The 23,331-nt window shown below is 38.3% G+C and overlaps 2 protein-coding genes and 1 long non-coding RNA gene across 5 annotated transcripts; 1 reads left to right on the top strand and 2 right to left on the bottom strand.

Annotated features, from left to right (window-relative positions):
* Nucleotides 1-1,991: 1,991 nt before the first annotated feature.
* LOC125247083 lies at nucleotides 1,992-11,534 on the top strand. The gene is made up of 2 exons (XR_007180012.1): nucleotides 1,992-2,123; nucleotides 11,457-11,534. It is a non-coding gene; the product is annotated as an uncharacterized LOC125247083 (long non-coding RNA).
* spam1 (sperm adhesion molecule 1) lies at nucleotides 2,240-9,607 on the bottom strand. Its single transcript, XM_048158252.1, has 4 exons — nucleotides 7,055-9,607; nucleotides 5,874-6,797; nucleotides 4,453-4,542; nucleotides 2,240-3,107 (listed from the first exon to the last, which is right to left on the bottom strand). Exons 2-4 carry the CDS (start codon nucleotides 6,795-6,797, stop codon nucleotides 2,802-2,804), a joined length of 1,320 nt encoding a protein of 439 aa, XP_048014209.1. The 5' UTR covers nucleotides 7,055-9,607; the 3' UTR covers nucleotides 2,240-2,801.
* On the bottom strand, nucleotides 10,641-22,741 carry LOC125247078 (hyaluronidase-4). Of its 3 annotated transcripts, none has more exons than XM_048158248.1 (4): nucleotides 21,749-22,741; nucleotides 14,074-15,065; nucleotides 13,364-13,453; nucleotides 10,641-11,746 (listed from the first exon to the last, which is right to left on the bottom strand). In XM_048158248.1, the coding sequence occupies exons 2-4, from the start codon at nucleotides 15,025-15,027 to the stop codon at nucleotides 11,279-11,281; spliced, it is 1,512 nt and encodes a 503-aa protein (XP_048014205.1). In that variant the 5' UTR covers nucleotides 15,028-15,065; nucleotides 21,749-22,741; the 3' UTR covers nucleotides 10,641-11,278. The 3 variants fall into 3 exon arrangements, with proteins under 3 accessions (XP_048014205.1, XP_048014207.1, XP_048014206.1); XM_048158250.1 differs by lacking the exon at nucleotides 21,749-22,741 and adding an exon at nucleotides 16,855-16,985; XM_048158249.1 differs by lacking the exon at nucleotides 21,749-22,741 and having other exon boundaries at nucleotides 14,074-15,918.
* Between the last annotated feature and the right edge of the window lie 590 nt (nucleotides 22,742-23,331).

Here is a 23,331-nt window from a genome sequence, read left to right as displayed (position 1 = left end):
TTTTATAGAGTCACTGTTGCAGTCTCTGTTTGGTTACTCAATAGTAAAAGCTGTCTTTTGTCTGTCCAGGGACATTTGCGTCATGTCACCCTGTAGAAGCGCAGACCAGCCCCCCCTTCAGGGGCAGAACACTATGCCTGTCACAGGCGGTCACTGCAGGCTCTTTTGTTGATCATGTTGATATTGCAGTTTCAGCTGAAAACATACGTCTGGTCTTACTGTATGGCTCACACATTACAGATGTGGTGGTCTATACTGTAGCTCAGAGATTTGAGTTGGATAACTGGATAACTGGTGGTGGTCTGGTCTTTAGAGACCTATGTGTTCAGTAAAATAGGCCTACAATTTAGTAACTTTTGGGAACCTCAGATTTAAAAAAAAATCTGATTCAATAAAATACTTAGATCAGTATAAATGTGGACTAGCTGTAATTCTGTGACGGAACCACACTGCCATCTACAGTCAGGGAAAGGTAAAATTGATAGGCATAATAATAGCTAAATATGAGTTTATAGTTGCTGTTCATATTTATATAATATTAAGTATTAGGGTGAATTCAGGTAAATTAAAATTTAAAAAGAAATTTGCCTCATTAGGCATCAATAACCAATCAATGTCAACTTTGACGTTTTCATTAGGCCTTCACTTGAGTGCATCATGATCAAGCCTGCTGGTGGTAAACGCAACAGGTGAAGAGAAACTTAACCTACTTAAAATATCGATGAAATCCAAATTGTTTACATTTATTTACCACGATAAGGGGCGCAGGAGTAAGTTTATCAACACGGTAAGTAAATGTTAGATGGAATGGGGCTCTCCATTCGATGACCATGATTATAGTTCATATATGACGCTGGGAAATTTGTGTAGTTGATACTCAGGCCTATTGATAATATATTGACGTGATGGGTGATCGAAAATAATGCGACCTTAATTACGATATCGAGGAGAGGGATCATCTGTGTGTAGGCCTACATATGTGTGTGTGTGTGTTTATGGATATGTATGCGGCCTATGTGTTGAATTAAATGAAGAAAAAGGACATAACCACAGGGATGCAGATATAGGCCTATAGGTGCTGGAACAGATGCTAAGGAATTACAGTGATTATGTAACTACTAAGTAGTCTATTGTCTCCTTCAGATGCATAGTTTTACCAACTCAACTTGTGTATACCCTGTAAACAGCATATGCTGGTAAGGTAGGTTTTAAAGCTGGTATGCTGGTTTGAGTTGGTTTAAGCATAGGACCAGCATGGAGCAGCATTGGACCAGCATATTCAATATTTGCAATGTTGGGTTCGTAGATGGTGATTTGAGGGGTGAATTGGAAACATAACTGATGCTGGTCCAGGACCATCTTAGGACCAGCGTGGTCCAGCATTGGACCAGCATATTCAATATTTGCAATGTTGGGTTCGTAGATGGTGATTTGAGGGGTGACCCAGCTCAAACCAGCATACCAGCTTCAAAACCTACCTTAACCAGTTTTTTTCAACAGGGTAAGCCATCTTTACTCTTGAATATTCAATATTTGCAATGTTGGGTTCGTAGATGGTGATTTGAGGGGTGAATTGGAAACATAACTGGTGGTGATCTGGTCTTTTGATAGCTTTGTTCTGTAAAATAGGCCTACAATTTAGTAACTTTTGGGAGCTAAAGATTCAAAATGAAAATTCAGATTCACTAAAATACTTAGAGATCAGTATTAATGTTCATAGAAATGGACTAGCTGTAGTCAGGGATAAGTACAATTAATATGAGTTTATAGTTGCTATTCATATTTATATAATATTAGGTATTAGGGTAAATTCTACACATATAGTTTAAAACCATGTGTATTTAATATAGAGACAGTGACGCCTAGTGGTTGCTACAGAAATCTGCAACCTCTTGGTTAAAACTCTTCCTAAGGGATGAAGTACAGTAGTAGACTATCTTAGGAGAATTTCAGTTGTCTTTCCATGCTGTGAAGAATTAGGGCTTACTTGTGTGGGAACATGTTGATGTGAGGTCTACAGGTTAACATTCAGAAGAAGCTTGTCATGTCAGACCCCAGGCAGACTTTTCCTGGTGTCACAGAAATGATGTGGAGAAACAAAGGGCAGTTCGAGAAAGTTGCAGGTTTGTCATTTCAGATGTGCTTCAACTTATTTTTAGATGTAAGGTAACTTGACGGTGCCCCTGATTCTTAAATATTACATTTTTATTTTCACCATTGCACTGTAATGACAGCAACATGCATGTCTGTGTTCTGTATAATGTTATGTAAAAGTTGTTTAAAATTGTGATGTGTTTGACATTTTGTGACATCATTAGACAATTTCAATAGACTGTAGAAATACAAATTCATGTGCTCTGGAAATATCACTAGTGTAAAAAATGAACAAGTTGTGCTTATCCAGCCACTATGAAGTCTGCAACTGTTCTTTTAAATCCTGTAATCATATATCATGTTAAATTGTTGTATAATTTGGTCACACGTTACATTATAGTCGTCGGGTTGAGGTCGGGTCTTCTTGAGTTTCTGTCTTCTAAAAGTAAGCCAATGATTAATAATGTTAATGTAGCTGCAACTGATGTCCTAGTACAAGTACAGAGCATTTTTACTTCAAGAGCAAAGTATTTACTGCATGTTATATTCAGTCACTTTTTATTGAAGACAGCTGCTGACATACTGTATGCTCACGTCTTATCTGCCAGGTAACACAGAAATTATTCTCCTTCGGATACTAATGTCACTGTAAATTATAAAGTAGTGTAATCTTTCCAAATACTTTATTTATTCTAGAACATTTTCTGTTAGAAAGAAGGTATAGTAGCTGTGCACTTCCTGTCTTCATAGCACTGACAGGTAAATTTATTTTCCCAGTAAGTGAAATCACTTGGAGAGGGGCTACCTGTAACCACATATTTCCCATCTTTCCTAATGATTTGGTGGCTTTCTGAACTAATGTGGAGGTAATCGTCCGAGTTGTAGTTTTTGCGGACACAACGTCCATTGCCTTGACAGAGACTTTTGCTGCATAAATAGGCCGCAGAGGTGACATTGGCAATATAGGGGTTTAAAGTCTCAGACAGGTATGTAGACAAGGCTTCACAAGAGGTCTGAAAGGAATGAGAAGCATTAAAAATATTAATTTTCACACAATTTGTTCATGCTCATGTTGTTTCAAAAATATACGATTTTCTTTCTATCATGGATCAAATAATGTATTAAGCTCTAGAAATGACAACATAGTACCATAGTATCAGTATCAAAAAAGTTGTTCATAAAACTTATATATTTCAAGTCTTCTGAATCTATGTGATTTAGTCTTATGTGTAGACCAAAACTAAAATCTACTGAAAATCTTATCCTGAGTCATTGCTCTTGTGTGTTTATGTGTATGGTGCTTCATGTCAAAAAACATCAAGCATTATGGATTTTGTGACCAATCGTTTGGGCTGGGCAGTATATTGACTTTGTAAGGTATCAATATAGTATATCAGTACATTTCCAAATGAGATGGGGCAATACCATTTATATCGGTATGTGATAGCGGATGATTCAGACTGAGCTCCAATTAAAAATACACAATCTCAGTTGTCCTAAACTTTGAGATGTGCTTTTGCTTTATATTAAGCACTTAAAGTAACTCTTAAGCATAGAGTTTAAAGCAAGCAAGTCTTCTTTAAACAGACTTCACTGAACAAGTGTCAACACACACAAGTGTGTCAAACAGGCACAATAGATTGGGAACACAATAATTCTAAATAAAGTACTATTTTGCATAAACTGAGGTATTTACCAAACCATATATTTTGTGTACTGTTACTCCTAACAATTGTCATTGGTGTCAAAGCTGCTATGGAGCATCTTGATTTTCCATATTCAAAAAGATGAAAACATGATTGCAATGTTGACAGCATTTTTGAGCTCAACATCTCCTAGCAGCTAGAATATTCCACAGAACCTCATCTTTTGTGTTTTACAGAAGAAAGAAAATATGGATTTGGAACAACATTGAACAGGGATGTCCAATCCTGCTTCTAGAGCAGGGGTGGGCATACTCAGTCCTTGAGGGCCACTGCCCTGCAGAGTTTAGCTCCAGCCCTAATCAAACATACCTGAACCAGCTAAACAATGCCTTCAGGATCACTAGAATGCTACAGGCAGGTGAGTTTTATCAGGGTTGGAGCTAAACCCTACAGGGCAGAGGCCCTCCAGGACCGAGTTTGCCCATCCCTGTTCTAGAGGGCCACTGTCCTGCAGAGTTTAGCTCAAACCCCAATTAAACACACCTGAACCTAATCAAGGTTTTACTAGGCATACTAGAAATTTCCAGGCAAGTGTGTTGAGGCAAGTTGGAGCTAAATTCTGCAGGACAGTGGCCCTCCAGGACCAAGTTTGGACACCCCTGACATAGAATAACCATTTTTGAGTGAACTGTCCATTTAAGAGACACATTACCTTGTCTTTGTAATCAGCACTAGCCCCCCACAGCACAGCCCCAGAAGCCCCCAGAGCTGCACTCTCACCTATACTGCTGACCAAGTCAAACTAGAGAGAAACAGACAACATATTAGGCTACTACAAGAACATATGTGGCCTAGACCAGTGGTTTTCAAACCTGTCCTGGAGGCACCCCAGCCCTGCACAGCCCTTTTCGGACACACCCAGTTTAGATCTTGCTGTCTCTACTAACAAGCTGATGAGTTGAATCAGGTCTGATAAATGAGGGAGACACACAAAATGTGCAGGGCTGGGGTGCCTCCAGAACAGGTTTGAAAACCACTGGCCTAGACAAGGGGTGTCCAATCCTGCTTCTGGAGCTCCTGTCCTGCAGAGTTTTGCTGCAACCCCAATTATATACACCTGAACCAGCTAATCAAGGGCTTCATTCCACTCCAAATTTTTATGCCCTTCACTCGCTAACTTCCCTCCATCTCATGGACTCGGATGTGCGTCATTGCTTACGTTGCACGAATGTCTACTACTGACGGAACTCTGGCATAAGGTTTAAATGGAACGCACTAAGCCCTTGATCACTTGGAATTCATTATGGAGCAGAGTTATTATTTCAACCCCTTTTCTACTTACAAATTTGTTTTATGCACCATTCTATATGTTATAAGTTGTTGGAGAAAATATATAAAATCCTATAGGTATATGAGCTGTTGGAGAAAAATACAATTACACAAATGAAACAAAATATCAGTAGTATAAACTGACTGTGATCATAATGTAGCTACAAGTATTATGCAATAGAATCTCAACATAATTAATATATTATAGACTATTACACAATAAATTCTCAAAATAAATATATCATGGTTAAGTGCGGTCTGTGACGTCACAATCAAGTTGAATTGAGGGATATAGAGCTACTTTAAGTGTACTTCAGAGTAGAATTGCTCCCTCGGTCAAAATCGAGGGGATGAGGGTCTGTCCATATAAACTTCCCTCATCCGCTTCACGAAGTGGAACGCACTTAAAAATGGCGGCAGGGATTCCCCAGAGGGGAAGTGCTTAGGGAAGTTTGTGAGTATGTGTCTAAAATTGGAGTGGAATGCAGCCAAGGTTTTCAGGCTTACTAGAAACTTCCAGGCAGGTGTGTTGGAGCAATTTGGAGCTAAACTCTGCAAGACATTGGCACTCCAGGAGCAGGCTTTGACATCCTTGTCCTAGGCCAGGGCTGGCGAATATCAGTCCTGGAGAGCCACAGTCCTGCAGAGTTTTGCTTCAACCCTAATCAAACAGACCTGAACAAGTTAATCAAGGTCTGAAGGGTTACTAGTAAGCTGCAGGCAGGTGAGTTTTTATCAGGGTTGGAGCTGAACTCTGCAGGACCAGAGTTTGCCACCCCTGTCCTAGACTTTACCATACTCTACCTCATTCATGTAAAGCTCCTTTTGGTCTCTTAAGAGAGGTCGTAGATAGACGTAGACCGGTGCAGTGTGGCGGTGTTTTGGCAGGGCTGCCACTCTCATTGCTTCTTGCACCTGGTGACGTACGAACAGTGCAGCGTTCTTGCTTCCACTTACGGAGACCGGCAGGTATGCTGAGGGGTAAAGGGCAGTGCTAACCTCCCACAGCCACTGCAGCTCGTTGTTCAGCTGTTTTGTGTTGTCTGAACAAGTACCTGTATAGTTTGACTCCTCAAAGTCATAGTTATAGCAGTCTGGGAACAAGTAGTAGCCCCACAGGTACCAAGGTCGATGGTAGATTCCCATCTTTAGAGTTTCCTCCATGAAACATCTAGCTTCCTTCTGGAATTGTCGTTTGGCTTCGATGCTTGCTTGTTGCAGGTTGAGAGAAGCATTCTGCTCTAGGGTGTAGTTGATGGACAGTTCTTTATATATCTCCTTGACGTCCAAATTCCGGTCAAACATTGGAAGCCACTCTTCCCAATCCATGACAGCCAGACCAGCGGTTGAGTCTGGAATGTACTGAGTAAATTCTTCCTTAGCTTTCTCCAAACTAGCAGAGAGGTTGCCCCTTTGTGGGATGCCACCATTATACTCCTTCAAGGAGTGGAGGTCTACATAGGGGTAAAGCCCAAGTCGATTTTTGTAGAACAGGGTCAGGGATTGATTGCGTACCCTGGAAGGTGTGGTGACCACCTGGAACATCGATAAATCTAGAGGGATCTTTATTTGTTGGCATTTGGAAATAGGAGCATTCCATAAAAGCACAAAAGGCTTATGGAAGAGCGGTGCTGCTGTTGGTAGAGGAGACAATGATGGCTTAAGATACCCGAATATCATGAAGAGAATTATGTAAAATAGTAACCATTGTTTCCTTTGGTCTTCCATCTGCGTACATTGATTGAGAACAAAAATGTCAGTTTTAATGATATTTTGAAGTGAGTGAAAACACAGTAGTTTTTAAGATTGTTTTGGCACAATACTGGAAATATAATGTTGCAGAAATAAATTAATTTTACCAAACTATCATTGCTAGAACAACATGGTAAACCAGATGCATTTTTTTTAAATGCTAGGAGATGCCTTTATTATTAAATATTTATAAATGTTGGTTTAGTTTGAGATTTAGAAATGATGAGCCTTACCGAGTGAAATGTGTTTCTCTTGTAGCAAGGAGAAAATGTTGCTTGCTCAGGTTCCTGTTAAATATTAACAGGGGTCAATGTTTAAAAAAACAAGACTATGTAACTGGAAAAGGATTAGTGTAAATGTTCAGTATGTTGGAAATCACTCTTTGAGACTGGGTGATGCAAATTTTGGATTTACTGGATTTGGATGTGCTTCAAGTGCTTGAAGTACATCAAAACCTTATCCCAACTGTAATGCACAGTATTGTGGAAGGGCGATTGGGGCTGCTTTGCTGCCTCAGGGCCTGGACAGCTTGCTATCATCAATGGCAAAAATGAATTCCCAAGGTTTTGCAGGAAAATGTAATGCCGTCTGTCGGCCAGTTGAAGCTCAACAGAAGTTGGGTAATACAACCGGACAATGACCCAAAAAGGGAGGCTCTACTATTTAAGTCACATACATTTTCCACTCTGCACTGTGAATGGTTACAGACTTTGTTTGTAAATTGTTAGTTAGTTGCAATTCCTGTGCATTCAAAATTATTTTAACAATGAATATCAAGACCAGGTTACAATCTTTTATTTGCAGTGCATCAAGAGTCAAGCAACATTTGTCTTTGAGTATTTGGTTAATTGTATTGCTTAATGTAAAAAAAAAAAAAAATCAAGTAATTAATTACACATTGCATATAAGTCTTTGAGATGAAAAGGAGCTCTGTGGAAATTGGACACTGGCAAAGTTTAGCTGAGGTAAAAAAGGACACTTTGACCAATATTGAAGGCTCTGATAATAGTGTCCCATACAAACTACTGTCTACATGCTACAAAATGCAGTATTTTAGAAAAAAATTATATATTGAGTCAAAAAGGGTCAGACAATAGTGATAAAATGGTCCAATTAACCTTTAACCTGAAACTGGACATGTAAGCTAATACAATCTGTAGACATCTAAAACGGTTTCTAAAAATTCTGCTAATCAAAAGTATTCAAAGTACTGAAAGATTTTGAGGTATATACCTTTCTTTGTTTTCAGTATCAATCGTTCTGGCTTCATTCAGACAAGAACAAAAAAAAAAAAAAATACAGAAGCACAGTATAACATACAATCATAAAGGCCTGGATTCACAGACATGGTTTAGATTAAGTCAGGATTAGGGTTTAGTTCAATTAGGACATTTAAGTAGCTTTTCTAAACGTGCCTTAGAAAAAAACATTACTGGTGTGCATCTTGAGACAAAACAATGGCACTGATATATTTTAAGATATATCAGTTGCTTCCAGTTAAAACAGATCAGACATGCATTTTAGTCTGGGACTAGAGTTAAGCCTTGTCTGTGAAACCCGGGGGAATGAGTTTTCACCCACCACAACATTCTGTAGTTTAACAAATGAGAACTTGCATGTATAAATGCATACATCTTCATAATCTTTGGTTTAACACACATTTCAGGAATTTGAGGGACAAAAAAAGAAGATATTTTGTACTTTTTTTTTTTTTTTTTTTTTTGTAATGAAATTTAACTAGCTTTGATTCTGGTTGTGTCCACTGAGTTTTCTCAACATTAATCTGACGAGTACAATAATTTGTTCTATTGTGCAATATTGGCAGAAGCTTTAAAATATATTGAATGATAAAATGATTAGGCTAATTGTTTCATATAATGGTATAATGACATTTGTCATGTGTTGGCGTTTGTACTGTATTTGATGAGAACAGTACCATCTGAACATGATGATCTGTTTATCTTTCTCAAAATATGAATATTAGAAATTGAGGCACATAATATTTTATGACTATATCCAATAGGCTAAGGATTTTTTTGCTCAACTAGCCCAAGTCACTTCAAATAATGATGAGTAATATAGTCTATAATTATATTATGTTTAGCGATTTGCTATGTTGCTGTTTTGGCCAGTTTAGATTATAAAGCATGACACGTGTATATCATATGTGGTTCTTACCTAATTTTAAGTAAGTTTTGAATACCCAACACTCCCTGACTTTGAAGTGCTCTGACAGCAAGCTTTGTTGTTTGAGATAAGCTTGCTATTATACGTCACGGGAAGGATCTTGGTGTCAGTGCTTTATAATAACAGACTGCATAGATTTAACCTTCCCTGTCAGAAAACGTTGACAAATTAACATAATCATCGAGCATACATCCAGAACAGTTATTAGAATCTATTCATCCTGAAGTTTGTGCAAACAAGGCTTGCATCTCATCTACATTAGCATACAGCACCATTGTAACAATTATAATTTTTCAGTAATCCAAAATCACAAATATTAAAACCTGACTAAGTCATGATGTGCCATCAAGCGGCGCTTTGACCACTTTTTCTTAAAGGTGAAGTGTCTAATTTTTTTTATATTAAAATAATTTAATCTGAGATAGGAGAAAATACAAAAATAAGCATGCCATTTGTAGGTTGATTCCCTTGAAAAGTGTAAACTAGCGGTCGACCGTTATATCACTATGGAAGAGGATTAGGGCCAAGCAATAATAAAAAAATAAAACCATCTCGAGATTAAAGTTGTTAAATTTTGAGAAAAAACTCGTTAAATTTCGAGAAAAAGTCTAAATAAAATGTTGAGAATAAACTCATTAAATTACGAGAAAAAACTCGTTAAATTTCGAGAAAAAAGTCGAGATAAAATGTTGAATTAAGTCATTAAATTACGAGAAAAAAGTCGTTAAATTACGAGAACAAATACTTTAAATTATGAGAAAAATGTTGTTAAATTTCAAGAAAAAAGTCGAGATAAAATGTTGAGAATAAAGTCATTAAATAATGAGAATAAAGTCATTAAATTACGAGAAAAGGTCGTTAAATTATGAGAATAAAGTCATTAAATTACGAGAAAAAAGTCGTTAAATTACGAGAATAAATTTGTTAATTTAATGACTTTATTCTCAACATTTTATCTCAACCTTTTTCTCGAAATTTAACGAGTTTTTTCTAGTAATTTAACAAGTTTATTCTCAACATTTTATTTCGACTTTTTTCTCGAAATTTAACGAGTTTTTTCTCGAAATTTAACAACTTTAATCTCGAGATGGTTTTATTTTTTTATTATTGCTTGGCCCTAATCCTCTTCCATATATCACCAAGGCTGATATTTGATATTTTTTTTAATCATTGGCATCGGCCAATGAGTTTTTCTGTTTGGCCGGAAGTGACTATTGTTTAAATTGTTTTTTTTTCCATATTGATTGATTTTTTTTTTTTTAAAGTTATTTCTAATTTAGTAAATATTATGTAAGATAACTGTAAATTTCACTGCAGCATGTTATTTAGTATCTTTATCACTATTTAATAGCTACTTCGCTCTCTAAAATATTGTCATTGCCCATCAAAAATTCATATTGGTTGACCACTAGTGTAAACTTTGGCTTTGTGGTGTTTTCCCTGTTTGGTAACGCTTTACAATAAGGTTTCATTAGTTAACATTAGATAACTAATTTAGTTAACATGAATTAAGAATGAACAATGCTTCTACAGCATTTATTAATCTAAATTAATGATAATTTCAGCATTTACTAATACATTAAAAAATCAAATGTTGTTTGTTAACATTAGCTAATGCATTGTGAACTAACACGAACAAACAATGAACGACTGTATTTTTATTACCTAACATTAACAAAGATTAATAAATACTGTAACAAATGTTTTGTTCATTGTTAGTTCATGTTAGTTAATACATTAACTAATGTTAAAGGGATACCTCTCTTACTCTTCCGCCGTAAATCGATGTGTACGGCTGTCTGACGGAAGCTAGTTATTATAGTTTATAAAGTTTTAAATTTGGATATGTTTCTTACAAAAACCCATCGCTTTGCTTCAGAACCCCTTTATTAATCCCCTGGCTTCAAAATCTCGCCCCCCATTCAGTACCATTATAAAGATGGGAAGAGCGAGAATATTATTTAATATAACTCAGACTGTGTTTGTCTGAAAGAAGATGATTAAGTACACCTAGGATGGCTTGAGGCTGAGTAAATCATGGGATAATTTTCATTTTTGGGTGAATTATCCCTTTAACTAATGAAACCTTATTGTAAAGTGTTACCTGAATCCGTCCAGCCCAACACAGTAACAGTGGCTTAACCAATGGTGTAAGTTTGGGGCGGGGCTCTCTGTTTGATTGACCAATGACAGAAGGGGGAGTGTTTGGGAAACGCATTTGAAAACGATTATTGTTCCAACTGATGATGCACAAATTACACACTTCACCTCTAAATACAACTGAAGTTCAACAAGATGAGTAGAGCAGTGAGGATGAAGGTATTTTGTAAAGGCACAGCAGTATCCCTCATGTCTTTTTGGTCCTCCGGTTCGTTCGTATTCACCTCCTCCACGTCCTCTTTTATCATGTTGTCCTCATCGGTCTCCTCTGGCTCTATGCTATTGCAGCGGTCTCCCTCGTACCCCTGGTAACAGTGACAGCGGAACCTGTCGGACAGCAACTGGAGCTCGTGCTGAGAGTGCCATCCAGTCACGGTGAAGGTGCCGTTCCGGTTGGTCAAGATCCGATAGCTGCCGCGGCTCAGGTGCAGGTAGTGTGGTGCCTGTGGGTCTCGACGGACGCAGCGCCCGTTGGACTGACACAGGAAGTCGCTACAGACTTCTGCTGCCCGGGTAACGTTAGTAATGTACTGACCCAGTCTATGGTTCAGAAATGCCTTCACTTTGGAACAGTTGTGCTGAGGGGACAAAGAAATTTTCAGGAAGTTAAAACTGAGACATTAAACTACAGGGAACTTGGTGTAAAGTTAGCTGGCAAGTATACAGATTTATGTGTATTTATTCTGTCATTAATTACTCACCTTCATGTCGCTCCACACCAGTAAGACCTTCATTCATCTTCAGAGCACAAATTAAGATATTTTTGATGAAAACCGAGAGCTTTCTGGCCTCTGATAAACTGCAACGTAATTACCACATTCAAGGCCCAGAAAGGTAGTAAAAGACATCGATAAAATAGTCCATGTGACTACAGTGGTTCAACCTTAATGTTATGAAATGACAAGAATACTTTTTGTGGTCAAAAAAAAAACAAAAACAAAACAAAAATAATGACTTTATTCAGCAATTTCTTCTCTTCCATGTTAGTCTCCTAGGCTGTTTACATTGTAAACACAGTGCAGCACTTCCAGGTTCTACTTCAGAACGCTGACTTATTATTGGCCGGCTCCTGCGTCAACATTGCATGCGTCGTGCTGCTCACGTATACAGCCAATAGTGAGCCGGGGTTCAGACGTAGAACCCAGAAGTGCTGAATGTAAACAGCGTAGGAGAATGACACAGAAGAGAAGATATTCTCATCACTTCATAACATTAAGGTTGAACCACTGCAGTCACATGGACTATTTTAATGATGTCTTTACTACCTTTCTGGACCTTGAAAGTGGTAATTGTGTTGCAGTCTATTGGAGGCCAGAAAGCTCACGGATTTCAGAAGATGAACAAAGGTCTTGCAGGTTTGGAACAACATGAGGGTGAGTAATTAATGAAATAATATAAAGCAATGAGAACACTCATCGATTTCAAAACACTGCTTCAGGAAGCTTCAAAGCTTTACGAATCATTTGTTTCGAATCAGTGGTTCAGAGCTCCAAAATCCCATGATTTCAGTAAACAAGGCTTCGTTACGTCATTAGTGTTTTGAAACTTCACGTGACTCTGGCAGTTTGATACGCGCTCCAAGCCAATGATTCGAAACAAAAGATTCGTAAAGCTTCGAAGCTTCATGAAGCAGTGTTTTGAAATCGCCCATCACTAGATATTGTTAAATAAAGTCGCTATTTTGTTATTTTTGGCGCACAAAAGTATTCTAGTCACTTTATAATAAGTTTGAACCACTGTTGTCACATTAACTGTTTTAAATATCTTTAGTAGCTTTCTGGGCATTGAAAAAGGGAGTGCAGGCCTCACTGAGCCATCAGATTTTATCAAAAATATCTTAATTTGTGTTCTTACGGGTGTGGAACGACATGAGGGTGAGTAATTAATGACATAAATTTCATTTTTTGGTGAACTAACCCTTTAATACAAAGCAGAATCAAAATGGTAAATTCTGTGAATTTTAACTTATTTTATTTATTTTACATCTTTCTTTTCTTAGAATTGTTCCACACACCCTTTACAGTGAAAAGTTTTGAAATGCCTGATCTAGGAATTATCTTCTAGAAGCAGATTTGTAATGGATAAACACAACAGTCTTGACCAGTGACATAAGTGTTTCTTTGTGGAATAATGTTCTGATGTGAACAGATGTTTGAAGATATTTCAGGTATATGAAACTGTGTTAAAAATCTTACCCTTGAAGAAGTGAGGTTAAGATCCCCCCAAATGACAAATCCTGCAGCTCCCAAAGCAGCACTTTCTCCTATCGTATGTATCAAGTCCTTCTGTAAAATGAAAATAAATGAATGCGTATATGTATATAACATCATTAGAATGTAAGTTCACTGCCACAGATTCTTAAAACGTAAAACTGTTTTACTGAAATGATTATAATAATTTTGCCTCAAACTCTTAATTTACTGCTTATTAATAGTTAGTACGGTTTAAGTTTAGGTTTGGGGTAGGATTCAGCGATGTAGAATATGGTCATGCAGAATAAGGCATTAATATGTGCTTTGTAAGTACTAATAAGCAGCTAGTTAAAAGTATAAGGGGTGTACGAACAGGGTTACGGGTGTGGAACGACATGAGGGTGAGTAATTAATGACAGAATTTTCATTTTTGGGTGAACTAACCCTTTAATGTTTTCTATTTATTCTATTGGACCACAAGAGGGAGCTCTTGATTTCAGACTCCATAACAGTTTAGGTGTAGAGACAAGCAAAATGGGATAGAAACAATGTTATTAAAACCATGTGTTTAATCATTTAATTTGAATGTGAATTCTGCTCTATAAAATCTGTCACAGATATTCTTCTTTGGTAGTTTACTGTAAGGTAAAATAGTTTTGAGAACTTGTGTATGATTCCCAAAGTCCTTTTTAATTTTACATTTCTGCACTTACCTGAGTCAGAAAAGCCATGGCCTCGTCTCTATACCCCAGGCGTGTGTATACGTATGTAGGTAGTTCATAGGGCATTGAGGTAAGGGAGGCCAGTCGCAGTGACTCCAGTACCCTGTTCTGCGAGAAGTGCAGGTTGCGAATGCTGTCTGTGTGGCTCTTGCGTATAGCGAGGGATGGGAAAAGGGCAGTGCTGCTGTTCCACAGCCAAAACAGCTGGTCATTACGAGAACTCTCCAGTAGGGGGCATGTGCCGCTGTAGTTGTGTGCATGTACATTGTAATTGTGACAGTCAGGGTAGAGATAAAAACCCCAGAGGCCATGTGGACGAGTTTGTGTACCGAGCTGCAGCGTGCCCCGCATGAACTCCATGGCGCTCTTCTCAAAGCGCAAGCGTGCCAGCTCCTCCACCTGTTCGTCGGTCACATTAAGGTAGGCCTGTGCAATCAGCTCGCGTGAACGCTGTCGGTAAATGTCTTTCTTGTGCCAGTTACGATTCCACTGTGGCCTCCAGAACTCCCAGTCGATCACGGCCAGGCCACTGAAGTCTTCCGAAGGGATGAAGTGTGCTATGTCTTTTCGGGCTTTGTGAAGATGTGCTTCAAGACTGCTGTTCTGAGGTAGGCCTCCGTTGATGGGAACCCCTTGCTCATTGTAGAAAGGGTAGTAACCCAGGCGGTTGGCATAAAAGATGGTGACATTCTGGCCCGTGTGGACGGCTCGTGGACTGCCGCTGATGTGGAAAAGATCGAGGCTGACGTTGATATTGTACTTCAACGTACACATATCCAGCGGAGCATTCCAGGCTGCCAGGAAAGGCTTGCGGCCCACCAGAGGCAGCTTTGCAGGTTTCTGGCAAAAGGCAGAATGTACCAGGATCAACAGCCAGGAACAGATGATGGCACAGGCTACGGGCACAGTGTGGTGTTTCAAAGCCCCGCAGGGCACACCGGGCATTCTGCTACGTGACTCAGCACAGGCAACTGTCAATCATCCTGTGAGGGACAAAGAAAGTGACAGAGTTGGCATATTTACACAATAACTGCTACATTTACATTTAGCATATGCCTTTATTCAAGGCGACTTGCATTGCATTCAAGGTAGATATTTTATCAGGTCATGCAGGGATTGAAGCCATGAACTTGTTGTTGCTTGTGTCGACGATGCTAAGTGCAAACTTTGAATGTTTATTCTTAGCAAGGGAAAATCAATTCTCTCCAGATTTTGCAACTGAATTAACATATACAGTATAGACAGTCAAGAAATAAAGCATTTTGTTACTGACACAGTAGATAGTGGCTAAAATTGCTAAGGTGTTCATTTTTAAGATGGATGTAATACCCTAAGTCTTGAGCCAAGTTAAATGTGCAAAGAGAGGTCAAGCATAAACATAACATTTTGTGCTTCAGCTTGGTTTGATTATGAGTCAAATGTTACTTTGGGGGTTGCAGTCATCAGTCAAACCAGCAGTTAACCACAAGGGTAATGGCCAAATCCAGCCACATACTCTCACCAGTGTGGCGCCCACATAGCCATAATTATAGCTGACCTCGCCAGATGCCCTATCTGCATGCTAGAGCATTAAAGGACAAAGAAAAAGGTAAAGGGTATACATTTCATGGCATTAGATGTAACTGACATGCATTGACTTTTAACCAGCCTGTGTCAAGGTGGATTTTAATAGATAAGTCAACACGGTTAACACAGGTGTCTCGTAAGGCATAACCTGATTTTGCTGAGTTCAACATGTTCCTGGGTCAACATTTTTGTTGATCCTGGAACAACATTCAAATCAACCAATCAGATTTGAGGGACAAGTTTACAGATTATGTCAAGTTTAGGCTTAAAATCATGAATTGGTGCTTCTACATCAGTGTTATTCATCTATCATTTCCCTCTGATTTTTGGGATAACTTATGGATAGGGTTAGGTTTAGGGGTAGGAATGGGGTTAAGATTAAATTTTCAGACTAGAATGTTGTTCCAGGATCAACAAAATATGTTGACCCAGGAATGCATCTAACTCAGCAATATCAGGATGTGCGTCTAGTAAGTAAGTAAAGCGTTATTTATATAGCACATAATAGAAATGAAATAATAAAATACAACAATAAAATAATTCAAGAACAGGCCCTAGTGAACAAATGTGTTTCGAGATACTTTTTAAAAGTTCATAGTTAGTCGATTGCTTGTAGTTTGTCAGAAAGAGTTCTATAGCTTGGGACCGAAATATCTAAGGCCTGGCTCGCCAATTTTTAGCCATGTTTTTGGTATAATTTAACAAGACACTAGTAGATGTTCAGAGTGTTCTTGCTAGAGTATATTCAACAAATTAGAGAGGTATATTGGGGCGGTACTATAAAGACATTTAAAAACTAATAAGAGGATCTAGAATTCAGAATGATAAAGGCAACCAGTGAAAGCATCTGAGTGTTGGCTTAAGATGATTTCTCATTTTAGGTTGACTTAGCATTTGTGCAGCTGCATTCTGAACTCTGTGTTTAATAGAGCTCTTTGGTAACCCAGCAAAAATGCAGTCGTCTAGATGTAACAAATGCACGAACAAGTTTCTCATTGTCAGAAAAGGAGAGAATGTCACATGGAGATGTTTCTGAGGTGATAATATGCTGTTTTAGTAACATTGCTGATATGTTTTTTTTTAAAAACTGAGTTCACTGTCAAACATGATTCCTAAGTTCTTGACCTGTTTACTTGCTTTTAGTGATAGAGGGTCAAGATATGGAGCAATAGATGTTCTCTGTGCATCATAACCGATAACAAGTACCTCTGTCTTTTCTTTGTTTAGCTGTAGAAAGTTCTGTGACATCGACAATTTTATGCTCTCTATGCAGTCCAGTAGGGTGGAAATTGAATTGTGGGCATCTGGTGCAAGTGAAAGATGGATTTGCTTGTCATCTGCAGTGAAAGGAAATACTGATTAAAGGATTAGTTCACTTTCAAATGAAAATTACCCCAAGCTTTACTCACCCTCAAGCCATCCTAGGTGTATATGACTTTATTCTTTCTGATGAACACAATCGGAGGAATAGTTATAAAAACCCTGACACATCCAAGCTTTATAATGGTAGTGAATGGGACCAATGAGTATGAAGCTCAAGAAAGTGCTTCTATCCATATCCATCCATCATAAACATACTCCACACGGTTCCAGGGGTCTGAAGCAAAGCGATGCATTTGTGTTAAAAAAAAAAATCCATATTTAACAAGTTATGAAGTAAAATATCTAGCTTCCGCCAGACCGCCTTCTGTATTCAAGTTACGAAGAAAGTGTAAACCGGCATTGCATCAGTTACACTTTTTCCGTAAGTTAAATAGGGAAGGCGTAAGATGTAATGTAAGCTTTTTGAATTGCTAGAGTTTTACACTTTCTTCGTAAGTTGAATACGGTCTGGTGGAAGCTAGATATTTTACTTCATAACTTGTTAAATATGGGTTTTTTTTTTACACAAACACATCGCTTCGCTTCAGAAGGCCTTTATTAACCCCCCGGAGCCATGTGGAATATGTTTATGATGGATGGATGTGGATGGAGACACTTTCTTCAGCTCATACTCGTTTGGTAACGCTTACTGCCATTATAAAGCTTGGATGCATCAGGATATTTATTAATATTTCTCAGATTGTGTTTATCAGAAAAAAGAAAGTCATATACACCTAGGATGGCTTGAGGGTGAGTAAAGCTTGGGGTAATTTTCATTTGAAATTGAATTAATCCTTTAATTACACCACCTAAAGCAAGCATACAGGTTAAATAATAGAGGATCCAAAATTGAGCCTTGAGGAACAAGAAAAGACATAATGCCTGGAAGTGTAGGTACCCAGTGTAACATAGTATTCCTTGCTACTTAAAGGTGCAGTATTTAAGAATTCTGTCCATGAGAGGTCACTAGAGGCCTATTCAAAACAAAGGCGTAGCTTGATGACGCCAAGTTTGAGTGCGGAATCTTGGGACATGTGGTCTTCACATCACAGCTGGTGGAAATAATCAGGATAAGACTCGAGAAGAAATCATGTTCATGGATGTGATTATTAATGTTACTGTAGTATGAAGCAGAGCAGGACCGAGTGTTGTGGGAGCTGAACGAGGCCGCTGGAGCGATTGTGCTTTTCCGGTCATGAGTATGAGGTAACACAGCTCTGTTTATCATATTAGATACATTTGAGTGTGTTGAAAATGATGTTATAACGTTACTCTGTGTGTTCGCTTGGCGGCTGCTGTGAGACACTTGTTGCACACTGCAGTAAGATAGATCGATTTTAGAATATCATATTAAATACTGGATGGCTTGTGTTGATAAATGGCATGCAATTAATTTTAAAACGTATGATGGAGAAAATGCTGTATTACTGTTACTAAAAATAAAGCTGCATCTGATTATGCTATGTTAGCTACTTGACAAAATAGTGGGGGGTTTTTCTCTGAGGCGTGGTAAAGCATGGTACTCACAAAAAAATCAAGAAAATTATGTTCAAACAATAAGACTAAACGTGTTGAGCTATATAACAACAATTAGTTTTCTGTCTATAAATATATCAAAACAGTTGTTCCTTTGTCTATTAAAACATGTAATATATTAAAGCATCTTTGGTGTTTCCATGGTTTTTACAAAATTAAACCGGAAACCAAGGATAACGCGGGTATGACGCAATTGACAGGTGACTCCTCACACGTCCCGGAGCCTTGGTTAAAATTGCAATTTTCTCATGATTTACAAATAGTTGCAAACATTTGAGATATTGTAAGTACTCAAGTGAAAAAAATATATATCACACTGGCCTAGTAGTTTTGGGATATTTTACTGTTATACATTAGTAATTATCATTACTAATAATTATCATTTTTTTAAAGTATGCCAATTGCTTATTTAATCATTTAAAACATAAAAAAATACATTGTAAAATGTGCCTGTGGTGTCTTTCTTTACAGTAAATGCCACAGGATTTGATATTTTGGCATATCATACAATGACATTCATTTATTTCTGAGAAATAGTGTCCAATAAATTTTTAGGACCAGTGTATGTAAAGTACAGTTGCCAAAACCTCTCATCTGACTTTTGTTATTGCAGTGTGTATAGTATAAAATTTAAAAATTATGGTTTTAATAATAGCCTCCAAGTTTGTTTAAAAATGTTACAGGATGTTCTTTGGTACCAAATAATCAGGAGTCTCTGATTACCCTGAGTAAGGCATGGAACCACTAGCAACTATGGCAGTAACACATGCATTGAAAGGTTATTAATGCCAGTCATGTGCTAAATCTGAGGTTAAAAAATGAGGTATGGCATGGAATGTTGCGGATGAAGGCAAATTGTGGAGCCCCATGGTGGTTGTGTTATTGAGTGGAAAGAGCCTGGCTGAGAGCGCTGTAGCTCCTTTTTCCCCCAGGACTGGCGGCTGGCCCGTGCCATGAGGGGGAAGAATTAAACCACTTCCTGCATAATAAGACCTCTGCTTTGCAGTGAGCTTCACAGATGATCTTCATGGTTTTGTACATGAATACCTTTATACATTGATAACTTATAAGCTTTACTTAAAATACTGTAATCCAGAACAAAGATTTTCAAAAATGGAGAGGGAGAAGAATCTCATATATGATTATGCCAAAATATGCAAGAAAATTCAAGTGGGGGGAATGAATAAAACTTTCCATGAAGCTTTATGGTTAGCCATCAATGAAAACATTCGGGTATGGAGAATTGAAATGATCGTGCCTGTATTTCAGATAGATTTATTTATCTTTGAGCTTCCTCAAACCCTCAGCCCTCTCTGGCAATAATTAAGATACATGTGGCTCAGTGAGAGTGGTTTTTACAAAAACCTTTTAGGCGACAGCTTCAGAGAAACCACAAAAGGCATGGAGTCGACCTGATGCTAGGATTTCGATGCAACTTAATTCAGTCCCATCCACAAGTGAATTTGATCCAAATTGGAAACATAAATATGACCGAGCCAGATTTACAACAGTAGACAGAGAGGTTTCTTGAATCGCCATAAAGGAACCTCTCGGGTCCTCAGAAGATGTGTGGTTTAATATCTGTGGCTCCGAGGACGACGCAAGTGTTCCCATTTAATCGTTTGTTTGCCTCAAATGAAATGAGATGATGTTTTGTGACATCCGTAGGATTGTCATTATAGATATTTTCCATTTGATCTTTCCTCAGAGTCATTGGAATCCACAGATCGCACACTAAGATCACAGATAAGAGGTTTAATTTGGCTATTTATTGCTGCATTTGATGCTCGAATGGTAAACAAAACCTTAAAAAGGGAATCTTAATCACGGTGGAACCCAAACAGAGTTCTATGTCAGGTTAATCTGAAGGTGTGTTTTGGTTTGAGGTGGATTGTTTTCTCTTAGGTAGTAAGGATAATAAGTGATCTCTTGAAGATCAAAGAATCCTATTTTGGGCACTGCAGACACAATAAGCTACTTCTAAGTAATGCTGACAGTGAAATGGTATAATGACACTCTTTTCAATTTCACCATATTCCACAAGATGTCTTCACAATGATCATGGGCTCCTGGAAAACTTTGACGTTGAGGCTGTTAGTTTCTCCAGCATCACTAGCCATCACTCAAGAGAAGCTCTTTATCCGGAAGTACGTAATCTCATCTGTAAACCCTTCCCTCTGATTAAGTCACTTCAAAATATTTACAGAGCCACTGTTCAAAGACCTCAGTGGTGCCACGGCACATTTCCTGACAGTAAACTTTAAATTAAACCCTTTGAGGAACACATATATTTGGAATGGGCTAATTAGGTTTTCTTTCATTTGATTTCCTTTGTGGAGAGGTCTTGCCCTGCCACATTTACATTCAATAGTCACAACACTCTTGAATATATATTTACAGTGATATATTTACAATTTAGGATGCATCGATATTAAAATTCTGACTGATAATTTATTTTAAGATGGAAATTTTAAATTGAAATTTTAGTTTAAATATATTTATGCTATATATTAAAATGTGTACAGTTTATATTGTGTTCTATGAGTGAATTTATGCATCAGCATACATGTACAATATGAAAATCTGATATTTTGAGATTTGCTAAAGATTACATTTAATATCATTAAATTGTTAGTGTTTTTTTAAATATTTACATTTCAGTGAGCATTAGATGATGGCAAAGGTAATTTAAATGTAACAATAGAGAAAATTAACATATATTAACATACAATACAGATACAGATAAATGTATGAAATCTCTACTATCAGTTGGTAATGCATATAGTACCTATTAATTATGCATCCCTATATAAAGTTCTTCAAAAACCCCATGTAAACATCTTTGCCTCTAGCTGACTACCGAAAAAAGGGCAAACATTGCTCTTTGACAGCTTTGGTATGTTGCCAAGACACTTTTGAAAAATTCATATTGCTTCACAGGTTAACACAAAGCATGTGGCTACAGTCATTCAAAAACATTTACTGAAGTCTGGATACAAAGTATGTGCAAAAAAAAACAGTGAATTACAGAGTATAGTTAACTGAGAACAACACAGACAACAATTTTAGAAATGCTATAAGAAGATGGAATGCGCCTACTTTCGTCATGCGCTTTGTTTTGAGAGCATGCTGATGTCAACAGGGTCATATGAAGTGTGTGTATATATAATATATTGAGTCAAAGTAATTAGAGGTCACTCACCTGTAGATCCCACGCCGCTGCCTCAGTCACATACGGCTGACGATACACTACACACACCTCTCTACATCTACAGTACACTAGCATAGTTTTTCTCTGTCTGCTGAAAAGCCGACCCACAGCTTACTTATATACACCATGAAGAGAGAGAGACAGAGAGTTTCCTGAGAGGGAGGAGAAAACAACCACACAGCCACAGCGAGAAAACCACAACACTGCGATTAGAGTAGAGAAGGAGGGAGGGAGGACTCCAGTCTAAATCCCATTGACTGAGTGTGCATGTGAAAGTACATGAGTGTGAGTGTGTGCACGTTTGATCCTCAAGACAGCATGCACAGCGTCTTACGCTCATCCACTTCACTCAGCATTAGCCGGGTTTAGCATCCTCCAATCACCTGGCTCTGAGTTCACAAGAGGTTTTAATACACTACAGACACAACCAGGCCTTGTTGAAGCTCCGGGAGCGTTTTTCCTGCTCGAGTTACTGTCCCATGTGGCCTGTGATTGTCTTGTTTTTGTCTCTTAGTCACTGTCTTTTGTGGCTCCAGAGTAGACATTTGCCAAGAAATATATAGTGGTTGTAAATAAACACAAAACAAGAGGTAAGGAAACCCTAAGAGACCTAAAAAACCGAAAGTGAAAACAAGAAAGAAAGAAATTAATTATAAATTAAATCAAAATAGAACATGCTCAATTCCCGTTTTAATATTTAGATCCTTTGTCATCATCTACTGTGTGTGTGAGTGTGTGGTTCAGGTAATACCTGCTTTATGGGAACAAAATGTCCTCACAAAAATGGCATTATCTGAATTCCTTGTCCTTGTGGGGGCATTTTTGGACCCCATGAAGAAAACGGCTTAATAAATCATAAGAGATTTTTTGAAAATGTAAAAATGCAGAAAGTTTACTGTGATGGGTAGGTGTAGGGTTAGGGGATAGAATATAAAGTTTGTACAGTATAAAAATCATTGTCTATGGAATGTCCCTATAAAACATGAAAACCCAACATGTGTTTTGTCCTCAAAGTTGATGTGTTAGAAGCAGGAAAAATGGGCAAGTGTAAGGATTTGAGCGAGTTTGACAAGGGCCAAATTGTGGAGGCTAGACGACAGGGTCAGAGCATCTCCAAAACTGCAGCTCTTGTGGGGTGTTCCCGGTCTGCAGTGGTCAGTATCTATCAAAAGTGGTCCCAGGAAGGAACAGTGGTGAACCGGCAACAGGGTCATGGGGCGGCCAAGGCTCATTGATGCACGTGGGGAAGGCTGGCCCGTGTGGTCCGATCTGATATAAAGGTGTCAGAATACACAGTGCATCGCAGACTGGCCGCAGACCAGTCAGGGTGCCCATGCTGACCCCTGTCCACCGGGACCATGGAGCAATGGATGAAGGTGGCCTGGTCTGATGAATCACATTTTCTTTTACATCACGTGTATGGCCGGATGCTAGTGTCGCTTATCTGGGGAACGCATGGGACCAGGACCCACTATGGGAAGAAGGCAAGCCATCGGAGGCAGTGTGATGCTTTGGGCAATGTTCTGCTGGGAAACCTTGGGTCCTGCCATCCATGTGGATGTTACTTTGACACG

The sequence above is a fragment of the Megalobrama amblycephala genome, linkage group LG15, assembly GCF_018812025.1.
Source record: "Megalobrama amblycephala isolate DHTTF-2021 linkage group LG15, ASM1881202v1, whole genome shotgun sequence".
NCBI classification, from domain to species: domain Eukaryota; kingdom Metazoa; phylum Chordata; class Actinopteri; order Cypriniformes; family Xenocyprididae; genus Megalobrama; species Megalobrama amblycephala.
This window is presented reverse-complemented; position numbering and strand designations above follow the sequence as displayed.